The 20,991-nt window shown below is 53.0% G+C and overlaps 1 protein-coding gene and 1 long non-coding RNA gene across 6 annotated transcripts; one reads left to right on the top strand and one right to left on the bottom strand.

The window, feature by feature from the left end:
• The first annotated feature begins 4,937 nt into the window (after window positions 1-4,937).
• Window positions 4,938-16,664, top strand: Adamtsl4 (ADAMTS-like 4). 5 transcript variants are annotated; one of them, NM_144899.3, is made up of 18 exons: window positions 4,948-5,044; window positions 7,312-7,409; window positions 7,849-7,906; window positions 8,167-8,504; window positions 8,626-9,232; window positions 9,455-9,557; window positions 10,519-10,655; window positions 11,009-11,213; window positions 11,433-11,605; window positions 11,730-11,841; window positions 11,943-12,128; window positions 12,291-12,420; window positions 12,670-12,874; window positions 13,101-13,277; window positions 14,860-15,057; window positions 15,158-15,337; window positions 15,610-15,754; window positions 15,896-16,664. In NM_144899.3, the coding sequence occupies exons 2-18, from the start codon at window positions 7,390-7,392 to the stop codon at window positions 16,030-16,032; spliced, it is 3,111 nt and encodes a 1,036-aa protein (NP_659148.2). In that variant the 5' UTR covers window positions 4,948-5,044; window positions 7,312-7,389; the 3' UTR covers window positions 16,033-16,664. The 5 variants fall into 5 exon arrangements, with proteins under 5 accessions (XP_006501432.1, NP_659148.2, NP_001288634.1 ...); NM_001301705.1 differs by having other exon boundaries at window positions 7,194-7,409; XM_006501369.4 differs by lacking the exons at window positions 14,860-15,057; window positions 15,158-15,337; window positions 15,610-15,754; window positions 15,896-16,664 and adding an exon at window positions 13,536-13,575 and having other exon boundaries at window positions 4,938-5,044.
• On the bottom strand, window positions 16,623-20,693 carry Gm52627. The gene is made up of 2 exons (XR_003954671.1): window positions 19,927-20,693; window positions 16,623-19,844 (listed from the first exon to the last, which is right to left on the bottom strand). It is a non-coding gene; the product is annotated as a predicted gene, 52627 (long non-coding RNA).
• Between the last annotated feature and the right edge of the window lie 298 nt (window positions 20,694-20,991).

Raw genomic sequence — 20,991 nt, 5'->3', positions numbered from 1 at the left:
TCAGGCAGAGTAAATACATGCCTGTTGCTAAATTATTATTAATCTGGTGCCAGAGGTCAAACCCGGCGCTTTGATGGGTATGTGCTAAGCCCTATCACTCAGCTTGGCCACTGAGTTAAATCCAGAGGGCATGGCGTTGTTATCATTAAGATATTTTTAGGGAAGATGGCTCAGCAGTTAAGAGCACTGACTGCTCGTCTGAAAGGTCTTGAGTTCAATTCCCAGCAACTACATGGTGGCTTACATCCATCTGTAATGGGATCCGATGCCTTCTTCTGGTGTGTCTGAAGACAGCTACAATGTACACACATACATAAAATAAATAAATATTTAAAAAATGAGTGTTTGCCTGTATATATGTAAGTTCACCATGTATGCCCGGTGCTCATGTCCAGGGAGGCCAGAAGAGGGTGTTGGATCACCTAGAACTGGAGTCACAGGCTGTCATAACCCACCAGGTGGGACTGAGCCTGGTTCCTCAGCAAGAGTAGACAGTGCTCTCAACTGCTAAGCCTTCTCTGAAACTCCTTATTAGAAAACCAGTATGCTCTGGGAGGTTTGTTGTTGTTTGTTTTGCTTTATTTTATTTTGTTTCATTTTTTGTTTTTATTTGACAGAGGGTTTCACTGTTTAGTTTGCTGTCCTAGAACTCACTCTGAGCTAGAGAAAGTAACCAAGGAGCTAAAGGGATCTGCAACCCTATAGGTGGAACAACAATATGAACTACCCAGTACCCTGGAGCTCTTGTCTCTAGCTGCATATGTATCAGAAGATGGCCTAGTCGGCCATCAGTGGAAAGAGAGGCCCATTGGTTGTGCAAACTTTATCTGCCTCATTACAGGGGAACGCCAGGGCCAAGAAGTGGGAGTGGGTGGGTGGGGGAGTGGGTGGGGGAGCAGGTAGGGGACTTTTGGGATAGCATTGGAAATGTAAAGGAAATAAATACCTAATTAAAAAAAAAAAAAGAAAAGAAAAGAAAAAAGAAAATTACCCAGATACAGAATGATACAAAAAAACAAACAAACAAAAAAAAAACCTCACTCTGTAGACCAGACTGGCCTCAAACTTAAGAGATCTGCCTGTCTCTGCCTCCTGAGTGCTGGGATTAAAGTTGTGTGCCACCACTGAATGGCCCTCAGGTGTTTTGTTTGTTTTTTGTGTATTTTCTTTTTACTTATGAGTATATGTGTGGGTCTGTGTGTGAATGTGGGTTTGTTCACATGTGAGTACAGGTCCTCACAGAATCCAGAAGAGGATGTTGGATTTCTTAAAGTTATAAATGGGATTGAAGGTGCCTACTGTAGGTGCTAGCAATTGAACATAAGTCCTCTGGAAGAGCAGTCAGTGCTCTTAACCACTGAGCCATCTCTCCAGCCCAGCTTGCTCGCTCGCTCGCTCTTTCTCTCTCTTTCTTTCTAATTTTTCTTCAAGACAGGGTTTCTTTCTGTAGTGCTGTCTTGGATCTCCATCTGTAGATCAGGCTAACCTTTAACTCAGATCTTCCTGCTTCTGCCTCCAGGGTTCTGGAATTAAATGTCACACACACACACACACACACACACACACACACCATCTTTAGCAGAATTTTGGATGGCTTGATCTTGTATACGTAGCCATGCTGAGCACTCACAAGGTTCCCCACTCCTGGTAACAACTTCTTTCTGAGTTAGGGTATCCACTGCTGTGATGAGACACCATGACCAAGGCAACTCTTTTTTTTTTTTTTTTTTTTTTTTTTTTTTTTTCAGAAATCTGCCTGCCTCTGCCTCCTGAGTGCTAGAATTAAAGGCATGCGCCACCATGCCTGGCTCCAAGGCAACTCTTTTTTTTTTTTTTTAAAGATTTATTTATTTATTATATGTAAGTACACTGTAGCTGACTTCAGACAATCCAGACGAGGGCGTCAGATCTTGTTACAGATGGTTGTGAGCCACCATGTGGTTGCTGGGATTTGAACTCCAGACCTTCAGAAGAGCAGTCGGGTGCTCTTACCCACTGAGCCATCTCACCAGCCCCCCAAGGCAACTCTTATAAAGGACAATATTTAACTAGGCTGGCTAGAGGTTCAGTCCATTATCAAGGCAGGAAGTGTGGCAGTGCCCAGCCTACACTGCACCTTCTGAAAGCTAGCTAGTAAAGTGGGACATCCTGTTTTGAGCAGAGTCTGATCAGTAGGGTTTTGTTGTCTGTTTGGGCCTTATGGAATAAAATAGTCTTGGCTGGCTGGCTGGCTGGCCAGATTATATAGTCTGATCTCCCTGCCTCCAATACCTGCTGGGATTACAGGTATGCAGCACCACACCCAGATCGGTCAGCACCCTTTGTCTTCAATTTGCTCCTTCCCTAGAGACGCTTTTGAGTGGACATCATCTATTTCTTGAATAATCTTCATGAAGCTACTTCTTAGCTTCTTCTTTAAAGATAGAGTCTCACTCTAACCTAGGTTGGTCTGGAACTCACTCTGTAGCCTAGGCTGGCCTTAGAACAATCCTCTTGCCTCAGGCTCCCAAATACTGGGATAGCAGGTATGAAGCACTAGGCCCAGGTTTCATATAATCTTTCTATAAAAAAGCAAAACAAAACAAAACAAAAGCCTTTTTTATGCATGAGACAGGATCCACAAATTTAAACTTACTCTTCCCAAGTTGCTGCGTCATCACAAAGTTCCCTGGACCACCAAGTCCAGGGGGGTTGACAGCTGTGTAGCTCTTTGGTACACAGCCATTTTTTAATGGACAGAAGTATTCAGCTCTCAGCAGTCAGAAATGTCAAAGGCAGCCCTTCCCTCCTCCCATCCTCCCCCTCCCTCCTCTTATCCTCCCCCTCCCTCCTTCCATCTTCCCCCTCCCTCCTCCCACTCCCTCCTCCCATCCTCCCCCTCCCCCCCCTTCCCTCCTCAAGGAGGTAGAACCCGTCTGTCCTGAAGCCAGTGTCCTTATAGGTAAGGGGCTGCTGATAACTGGGGTCAGCACTGAAAGCTGCCTGGCTTAAAAACCTCTTCCCTCCCCGAGGCAGGCGGACTGCCTTTGAACATTCGCCCTTGTGCCCGGCCTGAGTGAAGGGGCTTTCCCTGAGAAGACAGCTCTATCTATAAATACACCACGGGTTGGGACTGTGTGTCCACAGCCGTCCTTAGGGACGCCACACTTCCAGAGAGGGGTGTTAACCCATTGCTTTCCCAGGCTCTTCAGGACCAGACACAGGAACTGAGGAAGGTTAAGGAGAGACCCCTTGTGGAGGTGCTTGTCCTAAGAGAGTGGGAGGATTTGCTGAGAAACCAAAAAAAAAAAGTGCATGTTAAATTTCAAATAAAGTTAAAATCTGGATCATCCCAATACTGTATCCCAGACTCAGGCTAAGCAAGAGAAGTTCAAATTTGGGGTCAGCTTGGCTCCATAGCAAGTTTCCTGTCAATCGGCCCTACCGTGGCAGGACCTTGTCTAAATAACAAATAATATCTTTCTGCCTTGATCAGTGCTGGGAACGGCTGGGGACAGAACCCAGAGCATCCTGCATGCAAAGCTCTGCTTCAGCGCATTATTACACCCCCAGACATAGGGCTGTTTTATATACACACCCACTGCCTTGGGATAGACCCTGCTTCCACAGTTAACATGTCAGCTCCAAAGTGATCATTTCTCACTGGCAGGATCTGTTCAAACTAGACTTGGAGACTTAAGGACTTAAACTAGCTTCTGTGCCCTCAGCACAAAGTGTAACATATAGCCAAGAAACTAGGAAACATTAGCCGGGGGCACCAGGGCCCTCTGTTGTTTTATGGGTTGCAAGACAATATGTTGCTACAACTTCTGTATTTGAGTGTCTTGACATTGGTGGTGAGCCTGGCCTTCAATGGCTGAGCCATCTCTCTAACCTTGCTCTGGTATTTCATTGTTGAAACTAGGGTGGTCTCACTCTGTAGCCCAGCTTGCCCTAGAACTTGCTGGATTTCCCAGGCTGGTCTTGAACCAGTGGTTCCCCTCTCTTGCCTCAGCCTCCCAAGTGCTAAACATGCACTACCATTCCCTATATATTCTCCCCCACCCCCACCCCCCGCCCAGCCTCAGCTGGAATTCACCCTGAAGACCAGTCTAGTATCGAACAACCTATACGTTTTTGTTTTTCAAAGAAGTTACGAGGTTGGACAGGCAAGGCATAGGCAGGCCTTTAATCCCAACACTGCAGTAAGCAATAGCAGGTGGATCTCCATGAGTTGAAGGCTGGCCTGGTCTACACAGTTCAAGCCAGACAGGGCTACCGAGACCCTGCCTCAAAGACAAACAACAAACCAACAATCCATTAAAAGACATATGAATAGAATAAAAAGCATAAAAACTGAAAGCTGTTTTCATCCCTTCCCCACCCCTCCTCAGTCATTCTTCCACATGGAGATGGATAAACATTTCCAAGCCTAATATACACATCAAATTCTCCCATTCTACAGAGGACACTGCCGCATTGAAGTTGAAGTGCTCATGAAAGACCACAGAGCTGGCAAGTGCTCAAGCTGAAATTCAAATCCAAATTGTCTGACTCATAATTCAGCGTGCATTCCTCCCGCTAAGCTCCAGGGTGTAAAATTTTATGGATGAAGAAACCGAGGCTCAGAGAGGTCCCTGGCCATCAGAGCCACATGGTTCACTGCCCAGTATGGGAAAAGCGGAGGCGATGGCATTGGCTGCATGGAGGAGAGGGCCTTGGCTTGAGCAGATCTGAGTTTGCTCAGGGCTACATGGGTCTAGTTTGCAAATCCCCTTGCTGGTTCGGGGCTAGCCCAGGTTCTTCGAGGACAGGCTCCAACCAAAAGGAGCCTGCCAGAGTTGGTGGGGTCTCGAGCCCCGGGGCGGGCGCGGGAACCGTGTCCACAGCGTGGCTGCAAGCTCTTTAGCTGTACGGGGCACCCGGGGTGGGTGGTTGAGTCCGGCGCGTGGCGGGCGGGGCACGGGTGGCGTGGGGCGGAGCCTGCCGCGGGCGGCGCTGTCCTGGGGCTCCGGGCCGCGGTGGCCACTACCAGAGGCAGCTGGAGAGAGCGGGCGCAGAGAAGGTAGAACCTCCCCGACCCCCCGCCTGGGCTCTGACTGTCTCAGAACAGCGGACCCTAAGGCGAATTCCTGGGGAGGGGGTCTGGTCCCTGGGACTCCGAGTCCCATCACCCGGGCGAGGGCTTGTGCCAAGATTCCTATTAAGTCACATAGTGAAGTTGGAAAACATACCCAGGACCTCCCTGCACGCCGGCACAGCCGGCTCTTCCCTGAGGGGCTTCGGGAAGATGCGACCAGACGCCTGTACTCTGGGAACGCAGGGATAGGGTGTCCGGGAGGGATGCGGGTGAGTGCTCTTTGCACAACTCAATCTGTTGTGAGAGGTTGAGGGAAAAGACACCTGTTGGGATGTTTGGGGGGGGGGGGATGCCGTGAAAACCCTGGCATTCTGACAGGACAGCATCTCTCCTCTGCTAGCCCAGCCCTTACTAACCCTCCCTCCACCCGTCCACTCTGCATTGGCTCATTTGCCTGAAGTGAGCCTGGGGTGAAGGGGTTAGCACCCTGCAAGTCACTTTCCTTGGTGTCACTGGCCCACAAGGGGGTGTGACCAGGAGCAGCATAGGTTTGTGCTCAGCCAGGGTCCACCGTGACTTCAGGATGCCCACTTCCAACCTCATTTTCCTCACCCTGGGCGTGGAGAAAGGACAAACATACATTTGTGCGGGGGGGGGGGGGGGTGTCGGCTCCTGCTCCCCTATGCAGGGGAGGGTGGGGTGGACTTTTCCAGAGAGGGAGCCAGGCCTGGCCCTAGCCCCAGGAGTTCTCGTCACCCCCCACCCCTCACTTCTCCAGAGAGCTGCCAAAACCAGCTCAGGACAGGATTATGTGTACTGGGTAGACCACGGAGAGGCATCAGGGACAGACTGGAGGAGCAGAGAGGCGCAGAGGGAGGTGGAGAGGGGACCAGCATCAGACAGGTTGTGTCCATCACACACACCCCCCATCCTTCCAGCCTCACTGGGCAGGCAGAGGGCTGATGAGTGGGTTGAACAGGGCCACTCGTCCATCAGGGAAGTCGTAGATTCAGTGGCTGGCTCAACTGAAGAAGGACGTGGTGCCTTTTACCTCCTCCCTAGCTCCAAGAACTCAGCTCAGCCCATTTGGTCTCCTCCTCAAATTCCCAAGCCCTGGGGTCCCAGGGAGGGGGAGCAGGACCTAGCTTTGCCCCCCTCTCTGTCCTTTGCATGCCCTGATCTGGCCTACTTTGGCCAGCGATCCTTGGATTCTTCTCATGGTGCCATTCAAAGGCAGCAGAAACAGTGTTTTTCCTGGAAAGCAGAACTTAGATGGGATGAGGATGTGGGTAGGCGGGGCCTCAAAGAGAAGGCAGGGAATGGAGGATGGGGGTAGGGAGAGACAAGATTTGAGGACAGGTATGAAGACCCCTGCTACCCAGTGTTTACAGCTAGACTTAAGGGTGGACTTTCCAGGGATACGGGAGGGAGAACCTGGCAAGCATGGGCTGCTATGGCTACATCTCTCCTTCTTAGGTGTCCCAGTTTGGCTGAGCATTGTAAGGAAAAAAAAAAAAGCAGAAAACTAGTTGTACATGAGCTAAGTCACCCTGAGCCAGTGCCTTGTGGATGCTGGCACTCATGGGGAGGATAAGTCACTGCCTCTTCTCAGGAGATGAAGCCATTAACCCACTTAGTTTATCCCTTGGACAAAAAAAAATGCCCGGGGCAGCCTGTATGAGCCTTGTCCTCCGTAAGGAGCTTAGTTAAAAGGAAAAGAAACAAATGCTCTTGGGTTCTGTGAGCGGGAGGAGGTTGGTTTTCCTTTTTTTGTTGTTTGTTTGTTTGTTTTGTGATAGAGGTCCCATATCACCCAAGCTGAACCCCTTGAACTCCATCCCAACTGTGGAATTAAGGCTTGTGACCCCACCCCTGGTGCCCGGAGGCCTCTGGCTGGCCCCTCATGGGTGACTGGCATAGCCTGCCTCCTCTAGGCCCTAGAGCTCTAGGAGAAAGAAGCTCTGGCCCAAGCTGCCTATGCACAACCCCTACCCCCACCCACATCAGCCTCCAAAGGAGCTAAGTCCATCTTGGGCCATAGGGAGGAGACTAAACTGAACTAAGAGGCTGAGGTCAGACCCCCCACCCTCTAGCAGATGACAAAGACAACGTCCCTTCTTGCTCCCACCCTTAGGTCCTAAAGGGGTGGACCATTCCTCCCCCACCCCTCCAGGCTGTTGGTGTTGTGCTGAGACAGCCCTTCAGTCCCCCCAGATAGCTGGAGGGGTAACGCCATGCTCCTCCCTCCTCAGAGCACCCTCCAAGCCCCGATGCCAGAGTAGCCACCCTGTCCCCTGCTCCCCAGCCCAGGGGCAGTCACAGGAAGAGCAATGGAATCTTGGCTGGGCAGGTAAGAAAGAGGGGTAGCAGTGGAAAGGACCAGCTCTGTCTCCATTAGGGCAGGGAAGGGGCAGAGGGTAGCGGTGCACACCTGTAACTCAAGCAGAGGCAGGTGGATGCCTGTGAGTTTGAGGGCAACCTGGCCTACAGAGTGAGTTCCAGGACATTCAGAACTCAGAACTGTTACACAGAGAAACCCTGTCTCAACACACACACACACACACACAAACACACACACACACACACACACACACACACACACACACACGACACACGAGAGAGAGAGAGGGGGGGGGGGGGACACACACGCACACAGGAAGGGACTGTGAACTGTTGGAAGGGGTCTGGCAAGTGACAAGGGACGTCTGCTTCCTGAGAAGCTGGGTGGGGGCAGGCAATGTCGTAACACCTCTGGCTCCCTCTGATGTCCCCCACCCCTCGGTGTGCAGGCTCTGGCTGTGTATGATGCTGCTCCTGCCTCTCCCTCAGCCCTGCCAGGATCAGGAGGTGAGCCCGGGACAAGTGAGCCACTGCTACCCTGCCCAGGGTCCCTCCACTGTGCCCTGGCCTCCCCTGTAGGGTGGCTTCACATTCCCACTGGGAGACTTCGGCCCCTTGTATCAGGTTTGGCCCACCCAGACTGACTCCCTCTCTTAGTCTAATAACCTAGAAAAGGCTGGAGTTTGGCCCTACCTGTAAATGTGACCTTGGACAACGAATAACCCTTGAACCTTGAGACACTAATTCTGACCTTCTCCCCTCTGTAGCTGTTTGGACCTTCTCATCAGCTGCCATCAGAGGAGGGCCAGGTCCCTGAAGGCCTCTGGGGACCTTGGGGTCGATGGGCTTCCTGCTCCCAGCCCTGTGGGGTGGGGGTGCAGCGCAGGAGCCGAACATGTGAACTGCACCCAGCCCTACCCCTCCCTCCCCGACCCCCAAGACATCCAGAAGCCCACCGGCCCCGGGGCCAGGGCTCCAGACCCCAGACTCCACGGGATCCCCAGTCTCTGTATAGGCCACAGCCTCGGGGAAGGGGTGGCCCTCTTCGAGCTCCTGCTTCTCAAGTGGGGAGAGAGGAAACCCAGGAGCCTCAAGGGGCCCAGAGGTGAGGCTCTGAGGGCAGAGCAGAACAGGGGGTAATGGAAAGGCGCTTCAGCAGGCCAATCTTTCAGGAAGCAGACTACGGAGACAGGCTAAGAGATGACTAAGTCTACACATCCTCCTAGGTTCCGGGTTCGAGACCCCATCAAGCCAGGGATGTTCGGTTATGGGAGAGTGCCTTTTGCCTTGCCTCTGCACCGGAGCCGCAGGCATCCTCACAGACCCGGGCAACCCAAGAACTCTTCTACAGGGGAAGGGATGGTTCCATCTCAGCCTCCAAGCACAGAGCTGGCCTCTGAAAAGCACGGCCCTCACATGCAGCCCCCTGAACCCCGTTCTCACTCAGCTGAAACTCCAAGGTCTGGAACTGCTCAGACAGAAGTGCTCCCCAGAACTAGTTCTGCTCCTTCCTACACAGGGACCCCTGCACCTACCTCCTCTTTTGGAGACAGTAGGTCTTTCCAGGGATCCCTTGGGCCACGAATGCCACCTTCCCCGGGAAGTTGGAGCAGTCCCCAGGGAGCAGAGCGACGACACCCACCTCCTTTCTCTCCTGTCCCCCGGAGCCAGCAGAGCAGGAGGCACTGGAGACCTCCAGGTCCTCACAGGTCCCCAGATGGCTGGCTGCCCCTGACAAGAGACTCCAGCCCACTCTGGAGCATCTTTGCTCCCAGTATCCCTGCTCCAAACTGTTCTGGGGAAAGTGAACAGATGCGAGCCTGCAGCCAGGAGGTGAGTTCTTCTCCCGGTTTTGTGGCCTAGGCTTTCACTGTTCCCTGACCTGGGTCCTCATCTTGCCAGACTAGGACTGGAGGATGGAGGTTCTGACTTCAGGGCGGGAGCCTTGATGTTCTTCTGTGGAGCTGACCGACCGGTTCCCAAACCCTAGACTGGCTGTGGCCCACATCCCAGATTTCTCCTGCAGCTCTGACTCCTGTGTATCTGTCTTCTCAGCCTTGCCCCCCTGAGCAGCCAGACCCCAGGGCCCTACAGTGTGCCGCCTTTGACTCCCAGGAATTCATGGGCCAGCTGTACCAGTGGGAGCCCTTCACCGAAGGTGCGGTTTCTAGCCTGCCCCCCACCCCCACCCCCACCCCCACCCCCGAAGGACCGACTCAGGTTTGGGTGGCCCCTCTCTCCCTTCTGTTGTCTTACTTTTCAGGTCACACCAGACACTTAGCCCAGATCTAAGGAAGGGAGGGATTTTGGGAAGTGATGGGTGGATGGTCAAGACTGGAGGCAGGCTGGGAGAGGGAGCTGTCTAGAGAGGCTCTTTCCGACAGGGGGCGTGACTGTAACCTGTTCCAGCAGGACACTGTTGCTCCCAAGTTACTGTCCACTGGGACTTGTGGCTATGTCAACTCCACACCAAGACAAACCTTCATGAGCTATGAACTCATGATCACACGTGTCAGAAACCCTTTTGAGGAATGGTAGGCTTGGCTCAGTGGGTAAGGAAGCTTGTCTCAAGCCTAGTGACCTGAGTTTGATCTCCAGAATCCCAGAACCCGCTCCTGCAAGATGACCTCTTTCTCCCACCTGAGCACCCCAATCTTATACACAAGGAAAACAAAACAACAAAAATCTTTGATGGCCAGCTGCCAAACTTTCCCTTTTTTAGGAGGACGAAATGGAAGAAACAGTCAAATTCTTTTTTTTTTTTTTTTTTTTTTTTTTTTTTCTGAAACGGGGTTTCTCTGTGCAGTCCTGGCTGTCCTGGAACTCACTCTGTAAACCAGGCTGGCCTCAAACTCAAAAATCTGCTTGCCTCTGCCTCCCAAATGCTGGGATTAAAGGTGTGCACCACCACGCCTGGCATCAGTCAAATTCTTAAACTCGAGACCACATAGCATAACAAAAAACATAAGACACAAAATCGTAAGCGTGGGAAGTTGCCCCTCCCCCCCTTCCACAGCAGCTTCCCGATGCCCCCATATGTAAAGGCTGTCAAGGCTCTTGGGGGGGGGTGCGTCTTTCTCGAGGGAACCCAGTTAACTAGCCTGTGTCTCCTCCTTTAGTTCAGGGCTCCCAGCGCTGTGAACTGAACTGCCGCCCCCGTGGCTTCCGATTCTATGTCCGACACACTGAAAAGGTGCAGGATGGAACCCTGTGTCAGCCTGGATCCCTAGACATCTGTGTGGCTGGACGCTGCCTGGTGAGGGAGGGCAGGGTGTTGGTTTGTACATGTGCACCTACACACACACACACACACACACACACACACACACACACACTCCTTTAATTGCCACAAGAGTGAAAACACCAGACTGAGGTGGCCAAAGGGAAAGTTTCTGCTGTCCAGTAAGGATGGGTTGTAGACAGGATCCCACCAGACTTGGCTAAAGCTCCTCCAGACATAGTGGGGAGGAAGGAGGTCAGAGAATACTCTGACTTGAAGCACAAAGAGTGTGGCAGGCAGGGGTGAGCTGAGGGCCCTGGGTGGAGCGGGGCCAGGTGTGAGGGATGCCTGGCGTCTGTGTGGCCCCTGCCTCACCTCACTCTCCCCAGAGCCCTGGCTGTGATGGGGTCCTTGGCTCTGGCAGGCGTCCGGATGGCTGCGGAGTCTGCGGGGGTGATGGTTCTACCTGCCGCCTGGTTTCGGGAAATCTCACTGACCGAGGGGGCCCCTTGGGCTATCAGAAGATCCTGTGGATCCCTGCCGGGGCCTCCCACCTTCACATTTCCCAGTTGCGACCCAGTTCCAATTACCTCGGTAAGAAAGAGGACCTCGGTCCTATGCCCCAGTCTATCCTTTTTCTTTGATCTGCCTACTACACACCCTCTTCAGCCGAACGAAAGGCAAAACAGGAAGAGGCTGGAGCCTTCTCATAAACCGGATGGAGGGTGAGGAGGGTGGATGGTCGAGGTCTCTGGGCACAAAGGCTTCAGAAGAGAGTACCACTATCACTCAGCTCAGACATCTGTCTTTCAGCACTCCGAGGGCCTGGGGGCCGCTCCATTATCAATGGGAACTGGGCTGTGGATCCTCCAGGGTCCTATACAGCCATTGGGACTGTCTTCCAGTATAACCGTCCTCCACGGGAAGAAGGCAAGGGGGAGAGTCTGTCAGCAGAAGGCCCTACCACTCAGCCTGTGGACGTCTATGTGAGCTGGGGCAGGTGCTAGATCGTTAGGGAGGGAGGGAGGGCCCTTAGGGCAGAGCAGTGTGGATCTAGCCTAGCGTATGCCCCTCTTGTTACTCCAAGCCATTGTGATCTTCCCTCCTCAGATGATCTTTCAAGAGGACAACCCAGGTGTTTTTTATCAGTATGTCATCTCTTCCCCTCCTGCAGTCCTAGAGAGTCCTTCCACAAAGCCTCCAGCCCTTCAGCCTCAGCCTGGTAAAACTAGGATCCCCAGACCCAGGAGAGGAGGGTGAGGCAGGGACTGAGCTCCAGGGTAGCAGGGAGGCATCTAATCTGGTCCCTGGATTTCCCTGCAGAGATGCTGAGGGGGGAGCCCCTACTCCCCTCAGCCCCCCGCCCAGTCCGGGCACCAGGCACCCTCCAACGTCAGGTGCGGATTCCCCAAGTGCCTCCTCCGACTCGTGTCAGGACAGCCATGGGGTCTTCTGCTGGATACTGGAAACAAGTGGGGCACTCTGAGTGTTCAGCATCCTGTGGCAAAGGTGAAGGAGGACACCTCAGCCCAAATCCCTGTTCTCTATATATATCTATACAGATTCTGTATCCTGGACCACGGGTCTACATTGGACCCTATGTCTGGGATTTCATTGAAACGGGGCTCTGAGCCTTCCTGCCTCCCCTGGCTGCCCTCTTATTCCCTTCAGGTGTTTGGCACCCCATTTTCCTCTGCATTTCCCGTGAGTCAGGAGAGGAGTTGGATGAACAGAGCTGTGCTGTGGGGGCCAGACCCCCAGCTTCCCCTGAACCCTGCCATGGACCCCCGTGTCCTCCATAGTGAGTACGGCCCACAGGGAGGGCTGGCCCTGTCCTTGCTCCCTGCCCTCGGGTTCTTACAGCACCTGGATGCAGGAAGATTAGATTAGAAAGGTTCACACCCCGTAGACAGTAAGGAAACCCTGGCAGCCTCCTTCCAGGCTAGAAATGCAGATGCCAAGTGTGAAATGACTCCTCTCCTATTCGGGTCCCAGTCTGTCACCCCCCCCCCCACATTTCCACCCATCGTTCCCTCTCCCTCACCCACAGCTGGGAGGCTGGCGAGTGGACATCCTGCAGCCGATCCTGTGGCCCTGGCACCCAGCACCGCCAGCTACTCTGCAGACAGGAATTCGGAGGTGGTGGCTCCTCGGTACCTCCAGAGCGCTGTGGACATCTCCCCCGGCCCAACATCACCCAGCCTTGTCAGCTGCACCTCTGTGGCCACTGGGAGATTAGCTCCCCCTGGAGCCAGGTGAGGAGGACCCTTGAGAAGTAGGCTCCAAAGAATTTCCACCTTTTCTTCTTTGTCATCAGAAACTTTCCAAACAAGACCTCTATGGAACCTAGTATCAGACAGACACAACAGGATTGGCAGCCTGGAGGCCCTTGCTCAGCTCCCCCAGTCTGTGAAACCCTAGTTCTGTAGAAGCAAGGCTGGAAGATGGCTGACGCCCAGCCTCGGGTCTCTCATCCTTCAGTGCTCTGTGCGCTGTGGTCGTGGTCAGAGGAGCCGGCAAGTTCGGTGTGTTGGCAGTAATGGTGATGAGGTGGACAAGCAGGAGTGTGCTTCAGGGCCCCCGCCGCCCCCCAGCAGAGAGGCCTGTGACATGGGCCCCTGCACCACAGCCTGGTTCTACAGTGACTGGAGTTCCAAGGTGGGTCCTATACTTCTGGCAAATCTGCCTTCCCTGGTGACTGTACCCCAGGCCATGTTGTCACACCCTGTTCAACACAGCCTTGATAAACTTTGTTTTTGACTTAGCCTAGGAATTCAGAGTTAAGTGGGAAAAACTTACATTCACACCCATCATTTTAGTACTTGGGAGGCTGGGCCAGCCTGGGCTACATAGTGAGTTCCAGGTCATATGGCAGCAATAGAACTTTTTTGTTCTGTTTTGTTTTTTTCGAGACAGGATTTCTTTGTGTAACCTGGCTGTCCTAGACTAGCTCTGTAGACCAGGCTAGCCTCAAACTCACAGAGATATACCTCCCTCTGGCTAGCAAGTGCTGGGACTAAAGGTGTGTGCTACCACCCCTTCCCCCCCTCAATCTGTCTTTTTGTTTGTTTGTTTGTTTGTTTGTTTGTTTTTCGAGACAGGGTTTCTCTCTATAGCCCTGGCTGTCCTGGAAGTCACTTTGTAGACCAGGCCGGCCTCGAACTCAGAAATCCGCCTGCCTCTGCCTTCCAAGTGCTGGGATTAAAGGCATGTGCCACCACCGCCCGGCTCAATCTGTCTTTTTAAAACAAACAAACAAACAAACAAACAAACAAACAGATGCAAGCTGGATACGGCAGTACTTTTCATCCCAGATAAGGCAGGAGAACTCTCTGTGAGTTTGAATTCTAGGCTAGCCAGGGCTACCCTGCCTCAAAAAACCATGGGCAACAAAAATCCAACCAACCAACCAACCAACCAACCAGACAAAAAAGAATAAAGAAAAAATGTGCTGGAGAGATAGCTCAGTAGTTATGGGCATTTCTGTTTTCCTAGAGGACCTGCATTCAGTTCTCAGTACCCACATCAAGTGGCTTACAATCACTGCTAACTCCAGTTCCAGGAGATCTGGTATCCTCTTCTGGCCTCTGTGAGCATATGTGGTATACACAGACACATACACACAAAACAGCAAAGTAAAACGCAGCAGGGGACTGGCCAGATGGCTCAGTAGGTGAAACTCCTTGTGTGGTAGGCCCGGCAATCTGAGTGAGGCTCTGGATCCCATGGTGGAAAAAGAGAACCAGCCCTTGGGCCCCTGCACTCACACACAAGCTGGACTCGCAAGCACACACCTTTAATTTCACTACTACGGAGGCAGAAACAGGAGAATCTCTCTGAGTCTGAGGCCAGACTGGTCCACACAGCCAGCTCCAGGATGACTAGAGCTACATAGAGAGACCCTGTCTTTAAAAGAATTGTACATACAGAAACAATAGGTTTCACACAAATAAATAAATAAATAGGTAAGATATGGTGTAGCTCAGTTGGCGGTGTTTGCAAAGCTGGCATGCATGAGGCCCGACTTTTGCTCCCCAGTGTCACATAAACCAGGTGTATGACACACACTCTTAACCCCAGCACCCAAGAGGTAGAAGCAAGAGGGTCAGAAATTTAAGTATCTCAGCTTTACACCAAGTTCAAGAACAGACTAGAACCCAGCTGTCTATCTCCTCTCCCAGGCTGGTATCCCCAGGGCTTCCTCACCTCCCAACACATAGGTCACTCTCCCTCCCAACAGTGCTCAGCCGAGTGCGGGACAGGAATCCAGAGACGCGCTGTGGTCTGCCTTAGGAGTGGGGAGACCCTTCAGGGAGACCCGGAAGCAGGAAGCACTGAGCAGGGCTGCCCTCTCAGAAGCCGCCCTCCCGATATGCGTGCCTGCAGTTTAGGGCCCTGTGAGAGGACATGGCGCTGGTTCACAGGCCCCTGGAGTGAGGTCAGCTGGGGGCCCTGAGATGCGGGACCGAAGGGAAACCAGTCCTGGCGAAGCCCCACATTTTAAACTTAAGAGTGATCTCTCTTCCCCTCCCTTACAGTGTTCCTCGGAGTGTGGGTCTGGCACACAACACAGAGACATTATCTGTGTGTCCAAGCTGGGGGCCGAGTTCAATGTGACTTCTCCCAGCAACTGTTCCCACCTACCCAGGCCGCCTGCCCTGCAGCCCTGTCAGGGGCAGGCCTGTGAGGACAAATGGTTCTCCACTCTCTGGAGTCCGGTGAGTGCCTGGCACCCGTGCCTTGCTCTCCTTGGGCCTCTAACAAAGAGGCCTGCACTCAGCCAAGCCTCTCTCGGCCCAGGACAACCCAGTCGACCTTTTGTGTTGTCCCACTTCCCAAAGACTTGCAGGACTGGGGGACCCTCTCCATTTGGGGTCTTATAATGTTCCTGGAGAATGTTCTACCACAGTCTCTCAGAGAGGAAGTGGGTGGCCTGGGGAGCAGCCCTGAGAACGTTAGACATCTGATCAGATGGCTGTGGTCTCCCCAGTGTTCTCGATCCTGCCAGGGAGGCATGCAGACGAGGGAAGTCCAGTGCCTGAGTGGCAACCAGACTCTCAGCTCCCGATGCCCTCCTCACCTGAGACCTTCCAGGAAGCGGCCCTGCAACAGCCAACCCTGCAACCAGCGACCAGGTAAAGAGCGTCCCACCCACCCCAGTAGAGGGGATGGAGTTGGACTATGGGCAGATATGAGAAGAGCTGGTGGGATTGGGTACCACGCTCCCAGAGGGGATGATGTCAGTCCAGTCTTGTGCCATTGACCTCTGTCCTCAGATGACCAATGCAAGGACAGCTCTCCACACTGCCCCCTGGTGGTACAGGCCCGGCTCTGCGTCTACCCCTACTACACAACTACCTGCTGCCGCTCTTGTGCCCATGTCCTGGAGCAGTCCCAGCTGGAACCGGCTTGAAACGGGTCCCAGAGACCCTGCCTTCGTGGTTTTCTTGTGCCACCCACTGACTAGCCCGCTCTGTACCCTCTGGCTTTTCACCTGGTCTCAGCCTTGCCAGAGGGATCCTCCAGGGTGAGAGACCTACAGTGTGATAGCTCAAGAAGTGTACCTGACCTGCCTGGGGGTCTGTCCTGTGTATGTTTATCACTTCCACAAAAGCAGCTTGAGAAAGAATAGGAAGTGGGCGGTGCCTGTATCCCTCATGCTTTTCTGGGCTGGGGAGAAAGGGGGAGAGAGCAAGGTTATATTTCCACACTAATCTGAGCTACATAGTGTGTGTCCCCCAGAAGTTCCAGGTCTGTGCCCCAATCCTCGTCTCCACATCTTCTAAATTACCCTGTTGTTCCCATCCCTGCCTTATCTAGTCTCTGTATTCCTACCTCCCTCATTAGCAGGGGCAGGGATCAGCCACTGCTACCCTACCTTACTGGGGAAGGACCACACCTCTCCAGGGCAGGGACCACTTGTGTCGAGGGTGAAAAAGAGAAACGTCAGCATAAGACATCCTAGCCCCAGTCGCCACTTCACACTGAAAATGATGCCCACCCCAGAAGTAATTTATTTTTTATTAAAGTTGGTTTTGACATAAACATGCTCTTCGTTATGTTCATGGGGACCCCACCATCCGAGCAATGTGAGGCCAGATGTGGTGTGGGAAGAGGAGCGGCATTTAGGGATGGGAGGAAGATGTGGTCCTCATGGGCTGTGGAGTGAGCTTCAAACCTGGGGCAGTCTGGATCAAGGGCCTAAGATTCTGTCCCACTACAGATCTGCAGATGGCTTACTGGCCACTAGAGGCCGCTACTTTTCCCAGTTTAGGAGCAGTAATGGGTGCTTGGATCCCAGCAGAGAGCCTGTGGTGGGCTTTTGGGTAGGCTCTTCCTGTTGTCTCTAGGAATCCAGCAGAACTTTTCAATGCAGGGCTAAGCTGGCTTGTGTGCGCACGAGCGTGGGGCATGCATGTTGCTTTTCAGGTTCTCTCGCTCTGGCCCTGTCTCCTCCTCTTTTACCCACTTCCCTGCTAGATGCCTGCTTACTGCTTTCCATGGGTGCATGGGGTGGTAACTTTGCCCCCTCTCTTTGCTCAGCAAAATCATAGGAGCTTGGCCCGCATGACTCTGTGACTGCAGGAGGAGGGAGGAGGGGCCAAGGCAGGACCAGATGTCCTGCCAGAGACACATTCCACAGAGATGTCTCACCAGGCCTCCTCCCTCCCCCACCACTTCCCTCTCCCTGTGTGTTTCTTTCAAAGTAAATAACTTGTTAAAGGTGGAGTGGACAGCCTTCTCCAGGGTCCTCTTCCCTGGCCCCTACAGTTGGTTCTGAGGCCTGACTTTCTTGCTGCCGATGCCCCGCTGGAGGCAGCCTTGTTCTGTCTGTGCCTCTTCAGACAGGCTGAGTATGGCCATTAGTAAAAGCCTGCAGACAGTTTTACTACTATTTTCTGAACACAGCTACACTCCTTGGATACCAAGTTCCCCTAAGAATAAAGTTGTTCCACTGTAGCAAACCCTTTGCTACATTAGAAGGGTACAAAGCTCCCTGCCTTGGGACTTAGGCTGTCCTCCCGCTGGATGTGGCTGAGCAGGAAGATGACAGCAAGCACAGTGTAAGGGGACTGAGTGGGTGACAAAGGAGGGGAAGGAAAATTAACCCCGGACAAACGGCTGAGGCGCCTGCTTAATATATCAAAGTGGACCTGACAGTCAACAGGTTCTCCCAGCATCCCTCAGTCGCTGTTACAAGGGTATGACTGGCACACCCTGTCTCCCAGCCCACGGGACTGGACTGCCCCTCCCTTTATAAGCAACCGTCCTGGCTACCTGCCCCTTTTGTACCTTTGGCCTACTGGTAGCTGGACCTGGTTTCTGCTCCCTTCCCCTCCCCCCTCTCCTCACAAGGTCAGGATCACTCTGAACTCTCCCAGATGTGGCTGCCTCTGGCTTTGTTCTTCTGATCTACTGTAAACTTTCTCCTTCGTCATACCTAGGAGCAGTCATATCTGTTCCTTTTTATTTCTTTTTTTTTTTTTTAATTAAAAAATAAAGCCATGGGTGATCCCAGCACGTGGGAGGCTGAGGCAGGAAGATCACAAGGCTAGCCTGGGCTATACTTGTGAGACCCTTTCCCCAAATACACCATGAAAAAAACCTGACTTTGGCCCAGGACAGGGGTTCCACAAGGAGGCTACAAGAATGCCCTGCCTCTGAAGAGGGTCAGGTGTGCTTCCTTCTTAGGTGACCCTGGAAGGACAGGCAAAGATGTAGGGACCAGAGAAATGGGGCCCAGGAGTCAGCTTCCAGATGCAGGCAGTGAACACAGAGTCCCCGAGCAAGGGAGGGGTGGCTGCCCTCCCAGCCCGCCCATCAGTTCCTGGAAACAGGGCTGGGGTGGAGGCCACAGCTCAGCTGACTTCCCCTCCCTTTTGAGGCCTCTTAGGGTTGTTGCTGGGCAGGTTTAGATTTTGGTCTGGGCTTGAGAGCCAATCACAGGTGGAGAATGCAGCCATAGCCCTCAAGGGTTCCCCCCAACACCTCCTTTCTTTTTCTGATCCCCAGAGCTTCTCGCCTCTAGCCTGGGGGGTGGGGGGGGAGGGGGCGGGAGCGGCGGTGTCTGCCCTCTACTCCTCACTGTAAAGAGAAGTCCCTGCAGTCCTCAGTTCATCTGCAAGCAGTGTGGGGTCAGAGCAGACGGTTCTGGGAAGGAAGGCGGGCCTGCCTTGAAGCACCCCTTTCTCTGGACCCCTAGAAGGAGCGGTGTGGCCAGACGCTGCTTTGTTGACCTCTGAAACTCTTTGGAGGGTCTGAGTAAGGAAGTTAAAACCCAAAGGGCAGATGGATGCGGTGCAGCCCCTGGCTTGCTGCACTAGGGGGAATTTAGGGAAGAACTTAGAGGAACTGGACCTTTGAGACTTGAGATGGGGGTGGGGGGAGTGATGGGAGCAAATGACATGCACGCAGAGAGCAAGCATGCAGAGGCCACTGCATGGCCAAGGAGTCCCCACTTCTGAGTGTCTGCTGCCCAGAGAGGTGGTTCTAGTGTACAGACGAACTGTATGGTCTGTAAGTTCAGCGGTGTTGAAGTGCGGCTGGGCGACAGAGTTTACTTGGCATGCATGAAACCCGAGGCCCTGCATTATTTTTTAAAAGCTCCCAGTGGTTAGGGGTCCCCTCCCCCTTACTTAAACTTCCTAGGGTAAATACCCTCTCAGTTTAAGCTGCAGCCTTTCTACTAAATTTAGCGACTAGACTTCCGCATCCCCCTTAGCCACCTGGTCAGCAGGAGCGCAGCTGCAAAGGTGGACCTGATGGAGTTTCAACACTCCCTCCCGGGCCACTCATCAAGACTTCACTTTCTGCTCAGCAGGTCTGAGGTTGAGCCCAAAATACTAGGCTGCTGTCCAGGGCTTGAGTGTGTCTGTCAAGCCGGAGCTTGTGATCTTCCTTGCCCATGGCTCCAAAGTGCTGGGCATGTGTCACCACACCAAAGCTAAAGTTGACAGACTGCTTTCTCCTCTCTCACCAGTGAACCAAGCCAGGGGCCCTTCTCTTGCAGCCAGGGAGCAGCACCTTGTTAGAGGGGTCTGTGGTCTGAAGAGAACTAAGTGGAGGTGGGGGGATTCCTCTTCACACCAGCACCCCTCAAAACCACCATCCCAGGGCTGAGTGGGGGTGTCTTGGGAGAAGGGTTTGCATGGTGCAGGCAGGTGGGGAGGCGAGAAAAGCACCTTCTTTGTACAGGAAGTAGAAGTCTCAGGAAAGTACCTAAGCCTGACAACAAGAGAGAGAAACAGTCTGGGTTAATCTCAGCATACCTAGCACCTGTCACCAACCTGGGGTTGGGCTCCTTTACCTGGGAGATGGGGCGTTGGGGAAATTCCAATGGAGGATGCTTCAGGTCTGAGGCTGGAACCTGGGTAGGGCTGGCAGGGAGCATCAGCTGTGCCTGCTTCAACCCAGGGAGCTGGGGGCACTACCCATCTCTGCTCTCACATCAGAAGCAGAGGAAGGATTATCAAGAGTTCCAAGCCAACCTGGACCACAGAATAAAACCTTCCCCTTTACTCCCCGTCCCCCTACACACATAACAAAAGGAAAACAGACCCGCTCGTGCATTTCCTGTGTGAGAAGCAAGCCCTGTTGGTTCAGCTGTGAAGGAACCACCCCCAGTGTGTGTGTGTGTGTGTGTGTGTGTGTGTGTGTGTAAGGCACATGCATGTGCCACTGCTGCAGCAGTGCTGAGCTCAAGGGACAACTTCCAGTGCTCTCTATCTCATGGGTCCTGGGGATAGAACCCAGGCCACCACACTTGGCAGCAAGTGCCTTTCCCTGCTGAGCTCAACCTTCGTGCTGGCTCCACATTAGATTCTGTTGCCATAAGAGAGTGGTACACTATAAGCCTGGCTCCCTATGGTAAGGGGAGGCCCAGGATAGGATGGACAATGGAACATGAGAGATGCCCAGTCCATCTGCCCTGAATTACCTGACCCTATTCCATAGTTGGCCTCCCTGTCCTCCCTAGAGCTGACCATTGGCTGATACCGTTTTGTGGTTTGTTTGTTTGTTTTGTTTTTTGAGACAAGGTTTCTCGTTGTTAATAGTCATGTCTGTCCTGGACTTGCTTTGTAGACCAGGCTGGCCTTGAACTCACAGAGCCCACCTGCCTCTGCTTCCTGACTGACTGCTCTTCCAGAGGTTCTAAGTTCAATTCCTGGAAAGCACATGTCAGAACCATCTGAAATGAGATTTGATGCACTCTTCTGGTGTGTCTGAGGACAGCTACAGTGTTCTCCCATACATAAAGTAAATAAAATCTCGGGCAAGGAAGTAAAGGGTGTGCCACCATGCCCAGCAGTTCCCCTGTTTTCTGTTGTTCTTAAATGGTTTTTATTTTATGTGCACTGGTGTCTCTGAGAGG

The sequence above is a fragment of the Mus musculus genome, chromosome 3, assembly GCF_000001635.26.
Source record: "Mus musculus strain C57BL/6J chromosome 3, GRCm38.p6 C57BL/6J".
NCBI classification, from domain to species: domain Eukaryota; kingdom Metazoa; phylum Chordata; class Mammalia; order Rodentia; family Muridae; genus Mus; species Mus musculus.
Note: the sequence above shows the minus strand (reverse complement) of the source record. Positions and strands in the feature narration are given on the sequence as shown.

Excerpts from the sequence above, each read along its gene's own strand:
- Adamtsl4 (NM_144899.3), top strand. The coding sequence starts at position 7,390 with ATGGAATCTTGGCTGGGCAG. Across the intron at positions 11,214-11,432 it reads ACCCAGTTCCAATTACCTCG|CACTCCGAGGGCCTGGGGGC; the intron begins GTAAGAAAGAGG and ends TCTGTCTTTCAG. Across the intron at positions 11,842-11,942 it reads AGCCCTTCAGCCTCAGCCTG|AGATGCTGAGGGGGGAGCCC; the intron begins GTAAAACTAGGA and ends ATTTCCCTGCAG.